The 18,267-nt window shown below is 51.0% G+C and overlaps 1 protein-coding gene across 2 annotated transcripts; it reads right to left on the bottom strand.

The window, feature by feature from the left end:
* Positions 1–412: 412 nt before the first annotated feature.
* Positions 413–16,374, bottom strand: LOC134158451 (GDNF-inducible zinc finger protein 1-like). Of its 2 annotated transcripts, none has more exons than XM_062608390.1 (7): positions 16,189–16,374; positions 7,357–8,697; positions 4,837–5,736; positions 2,984–3,078; positions 2,636–2,803; positions 1,729–1,886; positions 413–813 (listed from the first exon to the last, which is right to left on the bottom strand). In XM_062608390.1, the coding sequence occupies exons 2-7, from the start codon at positions 8,694–8,696 to the stop codon at positions 568–570; spliced, it is 2,907 nt and encodes a 968-aa protein (XP_062464374.1). In that variant the 5' UTR covers position 8,697; positions 16,189–16,374; the 3' UTR covers positions 413–567. The 2 variants fall into 2 exon arrangements, with proteins under 2 accessions (XP_062464374.1, XP_062464382.1); XM_062608398.1 differs by having other exon boundaries at positions 414–813; positions 7,387–8,697; positions 16,189–16,373.
* Positions 16,375–18,267: the final 1,893 nt, after the last annotated feature.

Raw genomic sequence — 18,267 nt, 5'->3', positions numbered from 1 at the left:
GGAACCCCTGGGCCCACTCTCACCGGGTCCGGCCCGCACCCCCCGGACCCCCCGCACTCACCGGGCCGGGCCGGGCCGGGCCGGGCCGTGCCGCTCCCCAGGGCTCAGGCTGCAGGCGGCGGCCGGAAGCGCTGACGCGGGTACCCCCGCCCTGACAACGGCCGTTGGCGACGCGCAGGAAGTGGCGTCAAAGCTGCGCGACGGGCGTTGCTAGGCAACGCGGCCTAACGGCGGCCCCGCGGAACCTCCGGTTTTGGGGCTTCACCGTCCCGAATGAAGGAGTTTTCTGCTCAAAGCCACGGCCATGAATGAGTCACGGAAGGGGGGCGCGATGAGCGCGTCTTTATTCACATAAAAAAGGCAGATGTGTACAGCGACGGCGCCCAGGGCATTGGCACCGTCCCAGCCTTGGTTAAAACCCATAACTCCGTACAGACCCAAACCCAACTCTTCTAAGGGGAATTAGGGCCCGCTCCTCCGCCAGCTCCCCCACACAGCGCTGCAGAGCCCATGCGGCCACGGCAGCAAGCTTTTGAGGTCATTTAGTGCTAAAGAGGGTAAATTCCGTTATAAACATGAAAGGGCGGGAGCGGTGTCCTCTGTGTCACCAACACCCGGCGGCACCGGGTCCCCCTGCTGAAGAGCAGCGCTCTCTGGTTTATAGAGTTTACCTTGGTCAACTGACCAGACCTCCGGAGCACAGGCCTCACCCACAAAGGCCCCCGAGAACGGCTCTATTTTGGACCAGTTGTGGTCTTTTTTGGTCGTAAGATCTATCAAGAAGCTTCTCCAGTGAGCGCTGCGGTCATGAACCTAGGGAAATAAAAGGGGAACAATTAATGACAGTGAGTTTAATAACAAAACATTTCAACCAGTGCAAAATCGAATGGTGCTGGGATTAACACTGTGCGTGAATGAAAAGCTGAGCTCTGAATCATGGAATGGTTTTGGGTTGAAGGGACCTTAAAGCTCCTCCAGCTCCAACCCCTGCCACGGGCAGGGACCCCTTCCACTGGAGCAGCTTGCTCCAAGCCCCTGTGTCCAACCTGGCCTTGAACACTGCCAGGGATGGGGCAGCCACAGCTTCTCTGGGATTCCACCAGGAAGATTCCACCCTTTTAAGGAACGAATCCTTCCTCAGAGGTTTTCCAGGCTGGATTCGCCTTAGGAAGACATTACAAGTACTTGGGAGACGAGTGGTTTGACAGCCAGCAGTGGGAGCTGCTGTGCTGCTCATGGAGGAAAACTGCACATTCAAAAATGCAGCTTTAAAAGCTGTTTTTTTACAGCTCTCTATATTTTAAAAAGATGGTCAATCAATTCCTCAACCCCAAATTTCATCACCAGTGTGATGAAACCAGGGACTGTAGTGATAGGACAAGGGGTGATGGGTTCAAACTGAAACAGGGGAAGTTCAGGTTGGAGATAAGGCAGAAGCTCTTCCCTGGGAGGGTGCTGAGGCGCTGGCACAGGGTGCCCAGAGAAGCTGTGGCTGCCCCATCCCTGGCAGTGTTCAAGGCCAGGCTGGACACAGGGGCTTGGAGCAAGCTGCTCTAGTGGAAGGGGTCCCTGCCCGTGGCAGGGCTTGGAGCTGGAGGAGCTTTAAGGCCCCTTCAACCCAAACCATTCCATGATTCTATGATCCCTCCTTAAGGCAAAACCCTTCTCCCGGTAGTTAAGCATCACGACAGCAGCCTGCCCGCCACAGAGGCGCCGAGGGCCGCGTACCGAGACGTGTCTGCGCAGGGTGGACATGTCCGTGAAGGTCCTCTCGCAGGCTCGGCACTTGTAGGGCTTCTCGCCGGTGTGAATGCGCTGGTGGCGGCGCAGCGCGCCCTGCTGGGTGAACGCCTTCCCGCACTGCTCGCAGAAATAGGGGCGCGTCTCTGGAACAAGGGAAGAGCAGCGTTAGGAGGCAGCTCCTCCGGATTTCAACGGATAAAAAGCACGAAGAGCTTCTAAATGATCAATATTGATTCAATGGTGCGGATGGAAATGAGGCTGTGATCAATGGAAAGCATGAGAACAGCTCTCCCCATCTTACAAGGGCAACAGCAGGAATTCCAGCTGCTCCCTGCTCCATTCTTCCTCAGCACAAACCAGGCCTCTTGACAAGCATCATCCATACAAGCACAAGTGTGATGGGGAAGGGCTGAGGGACCTGGGGGGTTCAGTGTGGAGAAGAGAAGGCCCAGGGGGGACCTGATGGCTCCCTACAACTGCCTGACAGGAGGATGGAGCCAGGAGGGGCTGGGCTCTGCTCCCAAGGAACAAGGGATGGGACAAGAGGAACTGGCCTCAAGCTGCACCAGGGCAGGTTTAGATGGAGCTGAGGAACAATTCCTGCCCCAGAGGGTGCTCAGGCATTGGAACAGGCTGCCCAGGGCAGGGCTGCAGTCACCATCCCTGCAAGGGTTCACACCCCGTGGAAACGAGGCCTCAGTGCCATGGGTTAGTGGTGGCCTTGACAGTGTTGGGAATGGTTGGACTGGATGAGCTTGAAGGTCCTGGTTGATTTTATTATACATGTATGATATAAAAGCAGTTGTGGAATAAAATGTCACCATCCAAACTGGGAAGACTCAAGCTCCCAGTGCCATTTACCTTCCCATCCCTGAACCATTTGCTTCATTACCTGCATGGACGTTACTGTGCTGGGCCAGGGAGGCCCTCAGCCCAAATGTCTTCCCACACACCCCACACTTGTAGGGTTTGGCTCCCAGGTGGCATCTTTTATGGCACTTCAGGTATTCGTTGGTGGCAAAATGTTTTCCACACACGTCACATTTGAAGAGGCGCTCTCCTGAGGCACGAGGAAAAGACATTCTGAATTCCTGCAGCTGAGGTTAGTGCTTCAGAGCTGGGTTTTAAATGGCTTTCTATCCCTAGGTCCTTCTTCAAACGCCTACCAGTGATTTCCAGCGGCATAAAGGGAGGTGACGGGAGAAAAGAGATGGAAGGAACAGAAGTATTTACCACCTACCTGTGTGGGTCCTTTTGTGGCCAGTGAGTTTCCCTTTGTCAGCAAAGCAAGCCCCACAGTCCTCACAGATATATGGCTTTTCCCCTGTATGGGACCTACACGAAGAGAGACACAAGGGACAACAAATTAGCTCTTGTAACGTATTCTTAAAATACTCTATCTGAAATTGTATTCTGCACACTTCATTTTTTCAATGCAGTGGAAAAAAGCACAATCTGCTCACTCAGGAGATAGAATGTTTAAAACAAGGAGAGGTGCTATAATAAAGCACTAAAACTCCCACTTCAGTTTCACCTTTTCCTCACTCAGGCACTACAAACCCACCTCTCCCACAGGTTACACCTCACAGGATTGGCATCAGAAGGGAGGAAGCAGGGATGACAAGCTGCTGCTGTGCAAGAGACTGAATGCACTTCCAGACTGTCCCCAGCACAACGCCAGCAGCAGATCCCTTGTGAGACTGTGGGCCACGTTCTTGGCTCCTGTGATGCTGCAGCATCATGCCCTCCAGGCTGCAAACTCTAACTGGCAGGATACTCCCATTTTTTAGGCAAAAGGCACCAAGGAAAGTCAGGCAAACAGTGTTCCTGCACACATGCCGCATGCCTGACTTTAAACCAGCTCAAATCAGAGAAAGTCTGAGCCTACGTTTTGGTCTAACACTGTGCTGAGTCCCCTTATTCCAAGCCAAACAGCAGGATGTGCAAAAACACATCTCATTTGGAGTTGTCAGGCAAAACGCTGCTAATTGAGACAGCAGCTACCCAACACAAACCTCAAGGGTGACTGTTCTGTTGCAGTCACACTGTGTCTTACATGTGGCACATCTCTGATGTGTTCCAGCTGACAGATTAGCCAAACATTTCAGATGCCTACAAGAAACCTGGAGAGGGGCTTTGGACAAGGGCCTGTAGGGACAGGCCAAGGGGAATGGCTTGAACCTGCCAGAGGGGACACTGAGATGAGCTCTTAGGCAGAAGCTCTTCCCTGTGAGGGTGCTGAGGCGCTGGCACAGGGTGCCCAGAGAAGCTGTGGCTGCCCCATCCCTGGCAGTGTTCAAGGCCAGGTTGGACACAGGGGCTTGGAGCAAGCTGCTCTAGTGGAAGGGGTCCCTGGCTGTGGCAGGGGTTGGAGCTGGAGGAGCTTTAAGATCCCTTCAACCCAAACCATTCCATGATTCTATGTCCTGCTGGTCCTGAATCACCACTTTTTAAACCCCTTAGGAGACAGAAGCAAGCTGCAGACCCCACTGCATGGGGCCAGTCTCCAGTAACGGGATTTTCCTCCCCTAGCTGAGCCCTCCAACATTTAACCTCCTCTTCTAAACTGTGCTCCCCACTTGGAAAATGTTTGGGAGTTCTATGGGATGATTCACCCCCTCTTGGGAGAGGACTCAGTGAACAGAAACACCAACAGAGAGCAATTCATCCAGCCTAATGACTATAGAGGGAGTCCAGATGGGAAGACCAGCTTCTGTACTGCACACCACAAGTGAAATCCCACACTAAGTGACTTGCTCGGTGTCACACAGAGGGAGCAGAGCTCAGCACTGGGATCCCTGAGGTCCCTGACTCACTCTGTGTTACTTCTAATCACTGCAGGCCATCATCTCGTTGTGAAGGCTGACGCCAATGACTGCCCTTTGCTCACCAGTTTGCCCGGGGCATTCGTTCCCAACCCCCTGCCCAAAGTGATGCAATGGCCAGATGCTGACACTGCCTTTATGTAAGAGAATTAATCACAGATCCTATAGGACAAAATGTGAGGAGAATGAGTTGGAACTGGGACGTCAGAAGAGGAAGAGATGAAGCATGCAGGAAGCAGGAACAGGAGCAGGGGTGCTGCAGGCTGACCTGGTGTGGATCTTCAGCTGCGATGGCTGAGTGAATCTGGAGTGACAAATGCCACATTCATAAGGTTTTTCTCCCGTGTGTGTCCGCATGTGGAACACAAGGGCTGTCCTGGAGCTCAGGATCTTCCCACAGACAGAGCAGAGCGGGCGCTTGACTCTGCCTTCATGCTTCCGCATGGAATGCGTCCTCACATCCCGCTTCCTTTTGAAAGTGGCGTTGCAGAGGCTGCAGGCAAACTGCCTCTCCTCAGTGTGGACGCAGGCCCGGTGCTCCTTCCAGCTGTTGTAGCTGGCAAAGGACTTGCTGCAGATGTCACACTGGTACACCTTACCTGGCAGGCACTGGTGGACATCTCTGCAGTGATCCACGTACTTCTTCCGGGATACAAACTGCTCCTTGCACTTCTCACACCGGATCACATACGCGGATTTCTTCTGCATCCTGCTTTTATTTACCTTCTTTACCTTAAACTCTTCATCTGATGCATGCTCCTCACGATCCTTCTCATTGGGGTATTCATCCTCCTCAGCACAGACCTCGTTGTCTCTGCTATCATCAGCTTCTGAGTACCCCGCATCATCATCTGCCACCTCTTCGCCCTTCACACTCATTTCGCCTTCATCTTCACCCACGTCTTCACACCTTGCTTCACCTTCCTCACGCTTCTGCTTCTGTTCTTGCTCACTGCTACAGTCTGCTCCAGCAGCAGATGAACCCCCAGGTTCTTCCTCACAACTCGTGGTCTCTTCATGCCTCAGCCATTCACGCTCTGATGTCCCAGCCCACGTCTCTCTGTCAGGACCTCTGTCACAGCTCGCAGGGTCTGGCTGATGCTCAGGTGGCACCACCATCCAATAGACAGGCACAAGCTGCCTCTGCTGCCCAGCCTCGTGGGTTTTCCTGCAAGACAAACAAACCACAGAGCACAACTTCAGTGAGTTTCATTGTTTCAGCTCAGACATGTTTGCCTTGGAGGAAGAGTCGTTTCCTTTTCATTGTTCTTCAAACCATTTGAGATATTACAGCATGTGTGGAGAGCCAAAAAAACAGGGAAACTTTGGGCAGAGTTGGAGCAGGGAATCAAAGAGAATTAAAATATCTCAGTTCATAGAATCCTGGACTGGTTTGGGTTTGAAAGGACCTTAAGATCACCCAGTTCCAACCCGCTGCCATGGGCAAGGATACCTCATACTAGACCATGCTGTCCAAGCCCTGTTGAACCTGGCCTTGAACACTGCCAGGGATGGGGCAGCCACAGCTTCTCTGGGTACCCTGGGTACCTCTGGGTACCCGCCTCAGCACCCTCACAGGGAAGAGCTTCTGCCTTATATCCAACCTGAACTTCCCTGTTTAAGTTGCTTTAACACCACTGTGAAGGAACAAAACAGAATCCCTTGTAAGCCAAACAGTTTGCTTATTGCTACTCAGTGAGCAGAAGAAGCTGTATCACTGCACTCACAACCCATCTGGAATGTTTTCCCTGCTACTGGACTGACTGACATATTTCAAAGGGAAGCTGAGCTCCAGCTACCTCCGGTCCCCCACAGGCAGGCTATGGGGTATGGAGCTCTTTGACATGTACAGTGGCTTTCTGCAATTCTGGAAACTACTGTGCAATTCCAACATCTTGTTTTCAGTCAGGCAGTGCTCAGTAAGCCTGTCTGGAAGCTCAGACCACCCAGCAAAATGGCACAAAGGGCGTGGGGCCCATGAAAACTGCACTAAAAAGCACCACAGTGCCCTGACATTTATGAAATAAACACACCTCTGCTCTGGAGCCAGGCTGAGAGAGCTGGGCTGGGGCAGCCTGGAGAAGAGAAGGCTCCTGAAGGGGAGACCTGAGAGCAGCTCCAGTGCCTGAAGGGGCTGCAGGAAACCTGGAGAGGGGCTTGGGACAAGGGATGGAGGGACAGGCCAAGGGGAATGGCTTGAACCTGCCCCAGGGGAGACTGAGCTGAGCTCTTAGGCAGAAGCTCTTCCCTGTGAGGGTGCTGAGGCGCTGGCACAGGGTGCCCAGAGAAGCTGTGGCTGCCCCATCCCTGGCAGTGTTCAAGGCCAGGTTGGACACAGGGGCTTGGAGCAAGCTGCTCTAGTGGAAGGAGTCCCTGCCTGTGGCAGGGCTTGGAGCTGGGGGAGCTTTAAGGCCCCTTCAACCCAAACCATTCCATGATTCTGTGAAATGGGGATTTTCTTGTGCATTTTAAACAGACGATCATTCTTTTCAGGCTCCCGTTTAAAAACCCACATCTGAAGTGTCCAGAATCACCCCCAAGTTCTGATTGCACAAGTCCCCTTTGATTCAACAGGAAACATTCCCCTAAATTCCCAGTCTGGGGGACCTCAATTCAGTACCCCAGACTGAGTCCTGGATGAGGTCAATGGGAAAAAATCTGTCCCAATTTCAACACACTTCTGATCAGATCCAAGGAAGTCTGGAACTAAACCAGGGAGGACTTTGGGAACGCTGTTACCCTGTTGCTCAGGGGGAAAACACCCATTCCTACCCGCACACACACACACACACACATACACACACAGGGAATGCTGTACCTTACATGAGCACTGTAAGCAGACCTGTGAGCAAAGCTGGCAGGGCAGCGCTCACACTTGTAGGGTTTCTCCCCGGTGTGTGTTCGCATGTGGACTCTCAGGGCACACTTGGAGCTGACAACCTTGTCACAGCACGGGCAGGCCTGGGCATGCTGCTGCTGCCTGGGCACCCTGTGCACGTGGTCGCTTGTGGCCTTCTGGCACTTAAACCTCTTGTCACAGAAGACGCAGGAGAAGCCCTGCTCGCAGCCATGAATAGTGATGTGGTGCTGCTGGAGGCTCTGGGGAGTGGGGAAGAGCTGCTTACACCTACTGCAGCTGTACTTGATGGCTGGGTTTGGGTTGTGTTTGAGGGCCACGTGTGACTGGCGCTGCTCGGTGACACGGAGCGACTCGTTGCACTGCTCACACGCCATCTGCGGCAGCGCCTTCGCCACGTGCCGCAGGGGTTTCCTCCGCCCTGCTTTAGTGGCAAATTTGGAAATGAAACTGCTCTCCTCCTCCCACTGCTCAGACAGAGTGTTCTTCATGACGACACAGGCTTCCTCTGACTCAGCCTGGCTCAGGAGGGAACGACTGCTCTTGTTTTGCAGACTAACGACATCCACGCTCAGTCTGCTTCTGGGTCCTGCCTGGTTACATCTTGGTAGCTTTGCCACCCTGGGTTTTGGGCCTGGAAAAGCCATGTCCGCTTGCTCCAGGCTCGCTGGTTGCCCTTCAATGAGTTCATACCCAGCCAGCAGCTTTTTATGCTTCTGCCTATCCCACAGTTTCCTCTGCACAGGTATTGCCACGACTTGGGAAGAGTTACTCAGCTTGTGGCTCTCCTCCAGCTGGATGCGCGGCCACTGCGGCCCCCCACTCTCTGTGCACAGCTGACCTTTAAGGTGAAGGCTCAGATCCAAGCCCTTCCTGCCCTCTGCCTTCACCTCCTCACAAATGTCAAGCAAATCCTTGCATTCGAGTCTTTCGGCTATTTCTTTCATCCGGTGCAGCTTTTCTGCCTCAATCTCCACTTCTGCAGTGTAAATGAACTCCAGGAAGGAGGTGAACTCCTCCGTGTAAATGTCTTGCAGAGTCACCGTGCAGTTCTTGGTGTCCAGCATCTCATCGTGCAGGAAAAGCCCCTTGAAATAGTTGCTGGAAGCTGCCAGGACAGCTTTGTGCACCAGGAACTCCTCCTGAATTCCCAGGTGCTGTGTGTGAACCGTCACATCACAGAGGTGACCGAACTGGTACAGGGAGTGCAGAGCCCGCAGGAGGTTGGGAGCAGCAACTTTGGATTTCATTCGAATTTTCTTCTTCTCCATCCTGCCAGGAAAAACAGACAAGGTTTGAATGCTCAGGCTCCTCTTTCATGAGCACTGATGTACAATAACATCATGTCCCTGTCTGTGACAGGGGCTTGGAGCTGGATGAGCTTTAAGGTCCCTTCAACCCAAACCCCTCTGATTCTGTGATCATGCACTTCAGAAAAGCTCAGTGGAGATCCATGTCCTAATTCCTCACTTAGGAGACATGGTAAAGACCTCAAGGTTACTTCTATCAACGCAACCATCATCAGCAAACACACGTGGTTTATTACAGGCACAGACTGAGATCTGCACTCCAGGATAACCCTTCAGAGGGAATATTCTGTAGCCCAGTAATGAAATACAAGCAACGTGATTGACTCAGCTTAATACTAAACCATTCTCCACCAGGCACTTTTCAACAGTAGCAGTCACAACAGTTTAGAATGGAAACAAGGATCTTTCCCCACCCTTCTTGCAGCGCAGGGTAACTGAAGCATAGCAAGTTGCTTCCCTTGTGATGGGTTCCAGGCTGGTGTTGAAACAGAGCCATGTTTTCACAGCCACATCAGGCTCCACTCCTGCGCCAGGCAGCCCCTCGGGCCAAAGCAGGGGAAGAAATCTTTGGATCGGGTTCAATTCTGTCTCTGCTCTAATTCCCCACGTTCACAATCAGACCTGGGGGTTAATAACGCCAGTTGGCAAACTTCTATTGCATTTGGCCACTTAAATAATGCCCAGGGACAAACCAGAGCTAGAAATAGCTATGATATTTTTGAGGAGGTAATAGCGGTTTCTTTGGACAATATTCCAGAACTGCTCCTTCTCAGTCGACAGAGGGGTCAGAAGTTTTCTGACGCTTTCAGAAAGAACCATATGTCTTTCCCCACCAGCTCCAGAGGCAGACACCAGCAATTCTGACAGTAAATCCAATACCTGAGAACTCAGTGGCTCCCCTGTCTCAACCTGCACACGACATCTGCAATGCTGGCACATGACATCTGCAATGCTGGCACATGAAGTCTCCTTTACCTTTGCCATAGGCCTTCAGATGCTCTGCTCCAATCCTCTAAGCTGTTTCTCCTGATCTAACCTAGTTTTTAAATGCCTATTGCTTAGCACATGCTTACAGCAGCTTTGTAACCCGGGGAAGAACATCAGGCCAAGACAAACAGAGGAATCAGGTTGTTATTGCTTCAAGGCTCTGTCTAAGCTTGGCTCGCTGTGCTTCCCTCACTGCAATAATGGTTGGCAGAAAACAACACCCAATTCTACTTTCACTTCTGATCTAAATTATGTTTGACATTCTATTAAATACATTCCTGGCAGATAGAAACTGTCTGATTAAAAAGACAAATGCATCTTCAACATAAAGTACCAGGAAGTGGAATACAATACATAGCCTGGAGTGAAGAGGTTTCAATAGCAAGCCTAAGAGACAGCTTTGAGAATCCTCTTCCTGTTACAAGCTATTGCAGCAAGCACCAGGAGGATAATCATCTTCTAATGGAGTCATTCAATGCTTGTGACACCCCAAAGGATGGTTTAAAAGCTGCATTTAAAGGTTTAAACTGATTTTCCTCTGACCCTATTAAGCGCCACTGGAGTGAGCAGAGCTGCACTCCCAGGAAACACACATTTTACTGCATAAAAAAAATGCAAGTTTGAGTGATGCAGAACCCCCAGTATTTGTACTTAATTTGGGGGTTGATCCTGTGCACCCGATGCACTCCTGTGAGAGGTGCCACACCAACCAACACGCCTGTGTGGGCTATCAGGCTTCCCCCCTTGCAAGGTGTAGAACCTCCTTGCTCTGTACTCTGCACTCCTCACTGCCACAGAAGTCAGAGGTGTTTACTCAAGGAAAACCAAAGTATTACTACAGGAATAACAGCTGGGAAAAGTAAACACAAACCAGGTTTGAAACATCCCACAGAAGCTAGAAACTGAGGAGGGGATGTGCAAAACAGCACAGCCAGATCCCTACAACCACACAGTAACCCATGGTCTCTGCCTTACCAGTTCTGGCCTGTATAGCTCCCAGCTCAGTATCTGGCTACTCCTTACCAACAACCACCACCTTACACAGAGACGTAACCCCATCAGCTCCTACAGCATGCTTGCAGGCAGCAGGAGGAAGCACAGATCTGGAGGTTAACACCTATATCCATCCCACAAATTCACAACAGCTTCCACTTACCTGTCCCCAGCTTGTCCTGCTTAATGGCTTCCAACAGGATATCCTTCCTCATCCCTGTGCAGGCCTGACCCTGGGCTGAGCTGCTCACTCACTAGCAGTGCTTAAAGAAATCAATGAGCACAGCACGTGCTAATTTCCTCCTGCTCCTCTTTAAGATCCCCATCTGTGATAAATACCTGATACACACTCCCCTGTGAGCTCTGCTGAAGTGAGTATCTGATACTAAGCCAAACGGAGCAGTAGGTTCCAACATCACCTTTTTAGTTCAGCTGGTTCTAGATTAAATCAGACTGCAATGTCTTGCCAATGAAAAATGCCACAAATCAATCAAGTCTCACTGGTTCTTTTTCTTCAGGAGCAATGAGACTGTGCTGCTTGTTCCCATTTGGAGAGGAAACTGAGCTTTAGCAGAATACAGTTTGTTTTCCCATGTTTTACAGTTTCATGAGGTTGAGTCAAACACTGTGTAAGATTATTATTCCCCCCCCCCCCCCCAGAAAGCCCAGCTAATAGACTTCCAAGTGTTTGGCTTTCCCCCTGGGAGTAAGGAGGCAGCCCAGTGAAACAGGAAAGCTATTTCAGTCCTTACTCTTTGCACTTCATTAACACCTAATGACAAGAGAAGATCCCTGAGGAATTCCCATCTGCAGCAATGGGAATGCGGGTGACAAATGTCACAGTAAATCATCCAGTTATTGAATTAAAGGACATATTTTGTTCTAATTAAAGGTTGATGTTGGCTTGAAATAACCACCAGTAACTGACAGGAAAAATAACACTAACATCATCAACAGCGTAAGGTTTAATTCTGTGCTTCCACTGACACCCCTGTGTCCATAATCCTGGCTCTCAGCCCAAACTCCATCTGTACACCAAGTATTCCCAGAGCTGCACTCATCTCCCACCTTCCAGTCCTCTGGCCAGCCCAAACCCCAGGATGATCAGCACCTCTCCCTCCTGCTCCACTTCAAACCCCCCTTACCCCTGCAGGACAAGCTCCCAGTGGGGCTGTAGGGCATCCAAGAAGGTGCAGTGCAGCAGGAGAAGAGCACTGAGCTGCTCCACAACCCCTCTGCTGTTCTCTCCCACCCTCAGGAACCCCCTCGGAGCTGCTTTCAGGAAGCAGCAGGTCTCACAGAGCACTGGGAGGGAGATCCCGCTGCTCCCTGCAGGTCACTGGGAAGCTGTTACTGCTTAGGAAGCAAAAGGGAGCTGCTTGGAGGTTAACAGCACCAGAGACACCCATCCTGCTGCACCCTGAAGCTGCTTCAATGGGAAGCATCAAATGAAAACGTTTTTTCCACATACTGCATGGTCTGTATGTAACTCATTTGCCTGGAAAAAGGGAATAAATACTTTAAAGAATTTGCATGTATCCAACATTTACAGAAAACATCATTAACCCTAAAAAAACCCTACTGCAAAAGCCAAAGTGTATTTCAATTCAGTTACAGCTCCTGATAAGGAAGGACACTGGAATAGAATCATAGAATCCCAGCCTGGTTTGCATTGGAAAGGACTTTAAAACTCATCCAGTTCCAACCCCTGCCACGGGCAGGGACCCCTTCCACTAGAGCAGCTTGCTCCAAGTCCCTGTGTCCAACCTGGCCTTGAACACTGCCACTTGAACACTTTGTGGGCAGCCACTTTGTAAGTACAACTGCTTTAAAACCAAAGCCTAACAGGGGTTTCCAGCCTCCAGAAAGAGACTTCCATTTGCTCTGTGCAGTAGTGCTTTTCATTTTGTTAATGATGCAATGACACGGGCAACAGCAGCTCTCCAGTTTAGGATGATTTAACACAGCAAATGAAGACATGTGTGGTAAATGTTTCTAAATATTCCGATTAAATAGGTAAAAAAGTGAGCAACTCTCAAGATTTGAATAAAGCAAATACCTAAATATTTGTATTAAAAAGTAAATATTCCTAAGTACTTGGATTAAGTAAGAGTAAATATTCCCACATATTTAGATTAAATAAAGGAGGAAATATTTCTAGGTATTTAAATGAAAAAGTAATTATTCCTGAATGTTTAAGTTAAATGGTCAGGTTTTGCTGCCCAGAGAAGCTGTGGCTGCCCCATCCCTGGCAGTGTTCAAGGCCAGGTTGGACACAGGGGCTTGGAGCAAGCTGCTCCAGTGGAAGGGGTCCCTGCCCGTGGCAGAGGTTGGAGCTGGAGGAGCTTTAAGGTCCCTTCCAACCCGAACCAGGCTGGGATTCTATAAATAAATAAAACATTCTAAATATTTAAATCCAATAGTTACAAAGTAAATATTTCTGAAGATTCTATTTATTGTGCATGTTTCTAAGCCATCCTTGCTCCTTGGATGTTCACTGTTCACATCTACTGTGCAGTTTCTATGGGCCAGAGCCTCACCTGGTGTGATACTGGAGAGCCCTTTGAAGGTACAATGATTTATACCCCCAAATATCACGGAGGAAAATCCCAATCAATCAATTACACTGCACACTTCTCCTGTTACTGCACACAAACACACCCTGCTTTTGCAGCATGTACACAAGCCCCGGTTGCTTGGTTTCCTCCAAGCCCTCTGAATTGGATCTTCAGTTTCAGGGAAGTGAGGAGGAAAATCTTACTTATTTTCCCAGTAAGGATTCCTTTAAACTCTCAATAGCTGCATGCATGTGTACAACAAAGGGCCCTGATCCTGCAATCAAAATGAGAACCCCCAAAGTATCAATGGTGCTAGGAAAAAAACCCAAACCAAAAGAGCCCTGATATGCTTTTACCTGATCATCTTTATCCTCTGCAGGAACTGCCCAAATATCCCTCTGAAGTGCTGCTACAGTGTAAGGACATGTAACTGCTCCTCCATAGCTGGCAACAGCCAGGCAAAAGTAGCCTGGCAAAACAAGACCAACATGGGTAGAGAGTAACAGCAGCCCAACACCCAAATCCTGACCAATACAACAAACCACTCAAGAGGGGATACTCAAGATCACACAAACATCCACGAGCACACAAGCTGCCCTAAGCAAAGGGCAATATGACTCATGGCAAGACCTCCCCTCAGTCCTCAAATCGCAGAATCATAGAATAGTTTGGGTTGGAAAGGACCTTAAGATCATCCAGTTCCAACCCCCCTGCCGTGGGCAGGGACACCTCACACTAACCCATGGCACCCAAGGCTCTGTCCAACCTGGCCTTGAACACTGCCAGGGATGGAGCATTCACAACCTCTCCGGGCAACCCATTCCAGTGCCTCACCACCCTCACAGGAAAGAACTTCCTCCTTATATCCAATCTAAATGAGCCTTTCCTGTTCTATGTTCTCCCATTTGTGCTTTGTTTCTTTTCCTGTACAGTCAGGAAATGTTTGCCTGTCTTAAAGACGGGTTGTGATGATAAAAACACACTGGGAGCAGGAAGATAAGAAGCTAATATAGGTGAAAAAGGGTATTATGACAACATAAGTTACTCAACTGTACTAATCATTGGGAAAATGTACCTGGGTTGGAGCAATCCCAGGCACAGCTGCAGGTTGGGCAGAGAAGAGATTCAGAGCAGCCCAAGGAGAAGGACTTGGGGGTGTTGGTGGATGAGAAAATGAACATGAGCCAGCTTCAGTGTGCGCTCACAGCCCAGAAAGCAACCGTATCCTGGGCTGCATCCAAAGGAGCGTGACCAGCAGGGTGAAGGAGGTGATCCTGCCCCTCTGCTCTGCTCTCGTGAGACCTCACCTGGAGCATTGTGTGCAGTTCTGGTGTCCTCAACATAAAAAGGACATGGAACTGTTGGAACAAGTCCAGAGGAGGCCACGAGGATGATCAGGGACTGGAGCACCTCCTGTATGGAGACAGGCTGAGAAAGTTGGGGCTGTTCAGCCTGGAGAAGAGAAGCTGCGTGGAGACCTCATAGCAGCCTTCCAGTGTCTGAAGGGGACCTAGAGGGATGCTGGGGAGGGACTCTTCATTAGGGACTGCAGTGACAGGACAAGGGGTAACGGGTTCAAACTTAAACAGGGGAAGTTTAGATTGGATCTAAGGAGGAAATTCTTTCCTGTGAGGGTGGTGAGGCACTGGAATGGGTTGCCCAGGGAGGTTGTGAATGCTCCATCCCTGGCAGTGTTCAAGACCAGGTTGGACAGAGCTTTGGGTGACACAGTTTAGTGTGAGGTGTCCCTGCCCATGGCAGGGGGCCTGGAACTGGATGATCTTAAGGTCCTTTCCAAACCTAACTCTTCTAGGATTCTATGTTTCTAAGATTAAGCCTATTCACCTAAGTTCCCACATGAGGCAGACCCCCAGTTTGGTACGTCAGCACGCTGAGGGAACTGTACCAGCAGCACCTCTCCTGCTGCACCTTCTGGCCTGTTTGTTCGTGCTGGATAAACCGAGGAATTGCATCCCAACCCTCCTGCACATCACTGGGCAAACTCCTGCAGGAGTCATTCAGGGCTGAATGGTTACTGTTTGTTTCTAAACAGAGAACTTTGGTTTCTGCCTTTCTAAAACCAGTATGGTGCCTTTGAGACACAACGATAACTACTCATGTGAGCTAATCGAGGCTAACCACACTTCCCAGGTGGGACAGCACTAATACAATCCCAGCTGAAAGCTACCACAGCATGTTACTCCTTACACCACCAGCACAACACAGTTGTGATGATCTCCTGGTTTTGCTGCTTCCTTTGTGCAGACAACACGTTTATGTGCACAGGTCACCCTGGGCCTTTGCAGGAAATCACAAGTCACAGAATGGTTCAGCTTGGAAGGGACCTTAAAGCTCCTCCAGCTCCAACCCCTGCTCCCACAGGCAGGGACACCTTCCACTGGAGCAGCTTGCTCCAAGCCCGTGTCCAACCTGGCCTTGAGCACTGCCAGGGATGGGGCAGCCACAGCTTCTCTGGGCACCCTGTGCCAGCGCCTCAGCACCCTCACAGGGAAGAGCTTCTGCCTAAGAGCTCATCTCAGTCTCCCCTCTGGCAGGTTCAAGCCATTCCCCTTGGCCTGTCCCTCCATCCCTTGTCCCAAGCCCCTTTCCAGCTTTCCTGCAGCCCCTTCAGGCACTGGAGCTGCTCTCAGGTCTCCCCTTCAGGAGCCTTCTCTTCTCCAGGCTGCAATCAGACCCCAAACACCGGAGCTCGGAGCAGCCGCGGGCGGGCCGCTGAACCCTTACCCGCACACCGGCTCCTGAGGCGCCGAGGCCCGCCCTGCTCCCGCACCGCGGTGGTCCCCCTTCCGCCGGGCCCAACGGCGGTACCGGTACCAGCCCCCGGCCCCCTCCCCGCCCTCCCGGGGCTGCCTCCCCGCTGCCCGGCCCCGCCATCCCCTCACTCCCGGCCTTACCCTGCCAGGCGGGGCTGCCCGCTCCCGCCTCAGCCGCGCTCCTCCCCGGTAACCACGGGTAACCCCCCCCGCCCCGCCGCGGAATGGTGCGGGCCCTGCTGCCCCAAAGCAACATGGCCGCCACGGCCTCACCTCATGGGCCGCCGGCCTGCTGCGGCCATCTTGAGTGAGGGAAGCGGCGGGGCAGGAGGAGGCGGCCATCTTGGGCGCGGGGAGGGGGGGCAGAAGTGGTGGTGCCGGCATCCCTGAGGCGATGCTGGGCAACGGCTCCGGAATTCCTCCAAAACCCTTCAGGTTTCCTTGCGTTTTGTTCCGGTTTTGCTCCGGTTTCACAGCACAACAAGGTCAGGGCCCCAGACCTAAGACCCCTTGGAGCTGTTGCCAGGGTTCAGTTCTCAGGTGTGGTTCAGCATCACCCCCTGCATGTGCAGTTTGGACTACAGTAAATAACAGTTCCTGGGGGGACGGACTTGGGTTTTCCAGTGCTCCATCCGTATTAGGAGTCGTCTTTTGAAAGAAATCCATGCATTTCCATACCTTGTTTCTACAAACCTGAACAAAGAATAAAAATCCAACCAAATAAAATCTATTTGTTTTCATAGCTGCAAAGCGCGGTGGTTGGGTGTTAAATCACGTTAAACTGTGCCAATGGCTGTCTATAACGGGTTTGTTCCTCAGGTGAGTTTAATACATCGCTTCATCTTACAGCCCCGCTGGCTCTGGCAGCTCCTCCATCGCCACCAGCGCGTTATTGCCAGGGTGAAGAGATGGGTTTGAAGGGGCCTGATGCCAGGGAATGAAGGGTTAACGTTGTGCCTGCCTCCGTAAGCAGTCATCGCGCTTGGTGCTTGGTGAAGCAGAACCGTAGGAGTCAAGGTTGCTGGAATGGTGAAGCAGAATTGTAGGAGTCACAGCTGCCAGGCAGAACTGTAGTAGGTAAGAGTCATAATTTAACATTTAAGACATTCTTGTTTAAATAGGATCCACAGAAAGAAAAGGAACAAAAGATAGCCAGAGTAACAACATTTACAAACTCGACAAGTTGCTGCTTCAAGATACATAAAACCGGCTTGTACCGAACCTGAGGTTTGGACAGGAGCCAAAACCCCATTGAGTCTGCCTGAAAGCAAGAGGTTACTCGTGGTGATGAAGAGGAACTTCATCCTCACGACCCCCTAATGACCACCACCGGGAGGCACTGCGCAGGCGCACCAGTGGGACGAATGCCAGAAAACTAATTATAATCCTAGATGGGAATAGGTTTTGCATATGTATTAGGTGTGAAGCAGTCTCACCTTTAGGTAATCATTATATGTAATGTAAACGAACTGAGTGGCAAAGGAAAGGCGCGCATGCCTTTGGAGGAGGGATCCCCCATGTGCCTCAGCGCTGAATAAAAGCATACCTCCTTTACAACTTGAACGTGTATCACTGGCAGCTCCAGCTCCTCCATCGACACCAGCACGTTACTGCCAGGGTGAAGAGATGGGTTTGCAGGAGCGGACTGAAGGGCCTGGGCTTTGCTGGGGTAAATCCGGGCTCAGGAGAAGCACAGACAGGGTCTCCCACCTTCCAGCCTGCTGTTCCTGTGGGATGAGCTGCTGCTTCCCACCGGTGACCCCAGCCTGCTGTCACGCAGCGCACGAAATGGTTTCAAACAGCCGCAGGCTGGGACTGAGGCACGCGTTTCTGAGCCATATGACAGATAAATTCCTCCTTGGATGTGGTTTTTAACTGAAGTGCGGGTTTTAATCTTCACATTTTAACAGCTTGAAACAAGCTGGTGGGTGATGGTTGTGATTCCTTGAGGAAATGTGTGATAAATTCCTCCATTAAAAATACCACCAGGAAGAGGCGGGTAGCACTGCCAGTTCCTCTGCTGCTTGCCTTTCTGTACTGGGCACCCAAATCTGTACTGAGATCCTGTACTTATCAGGCTGCTGGCCTGATACGAGAGCTATTAGATATTAGAACTGCTAGATACCCAAACTATTAGATATTGTAACTATTGGATAGTCAAATATTAGCTATTCAAACCGTTAGATATTAAAATTATTAGGTATTCAAACTATTATATAT

Source organism: Pezoporus occidentalis, unplaced genomic scaffold, assembly GCF_034315485.1.
Source record: "Pezoporus occidentalis ecotype Australia unplaced genomic scaffold, CSIRO_AGI_Poc_V1 ctg10, whole genome shotgun sequence".
In the NCBI taxonomy this organism is placed as follows: domain Eukaryota; kingdom Metazoa; phylum Chordata; class Aves; order Psittaciformes; family Psittacidae; genus Pezoporus; species Pezoporus occidentalis.
The sequence above is the reverse complement of the archived record's forward strand: the minus strand, read 5'-3'. Positions and strand labels throughout refer to the sequence as shown.

What these genes read in the sequence shown, in the direction of transcription:
- LOC134158451 (XM_062608390.1), bottom strand. Translation starts at nt 8,696, where the DNA reads ATGGAGAAGAAGAAAATTCGAATGAAATCCAAAGTTGCTGCTCCCAAC. An exon ending in GCACAGTAACGTCCATGCAG is followed by an intron (nt 1,887 to 2,635) that starts GTAATGAAGCAA and finishes CCCTTGTTCCAG; the next exon opens with AGACGCGCCCCTATTTCTGC. An exon ending in CCCTGCGCAGACACGTCTCG is followed by an intron (nt 814 to 1,728) that starts GTACGCGGCCCT and finishes TTATTTCCCTAG; the next exon opens with GTTCATGACCGCAGCGCTCA.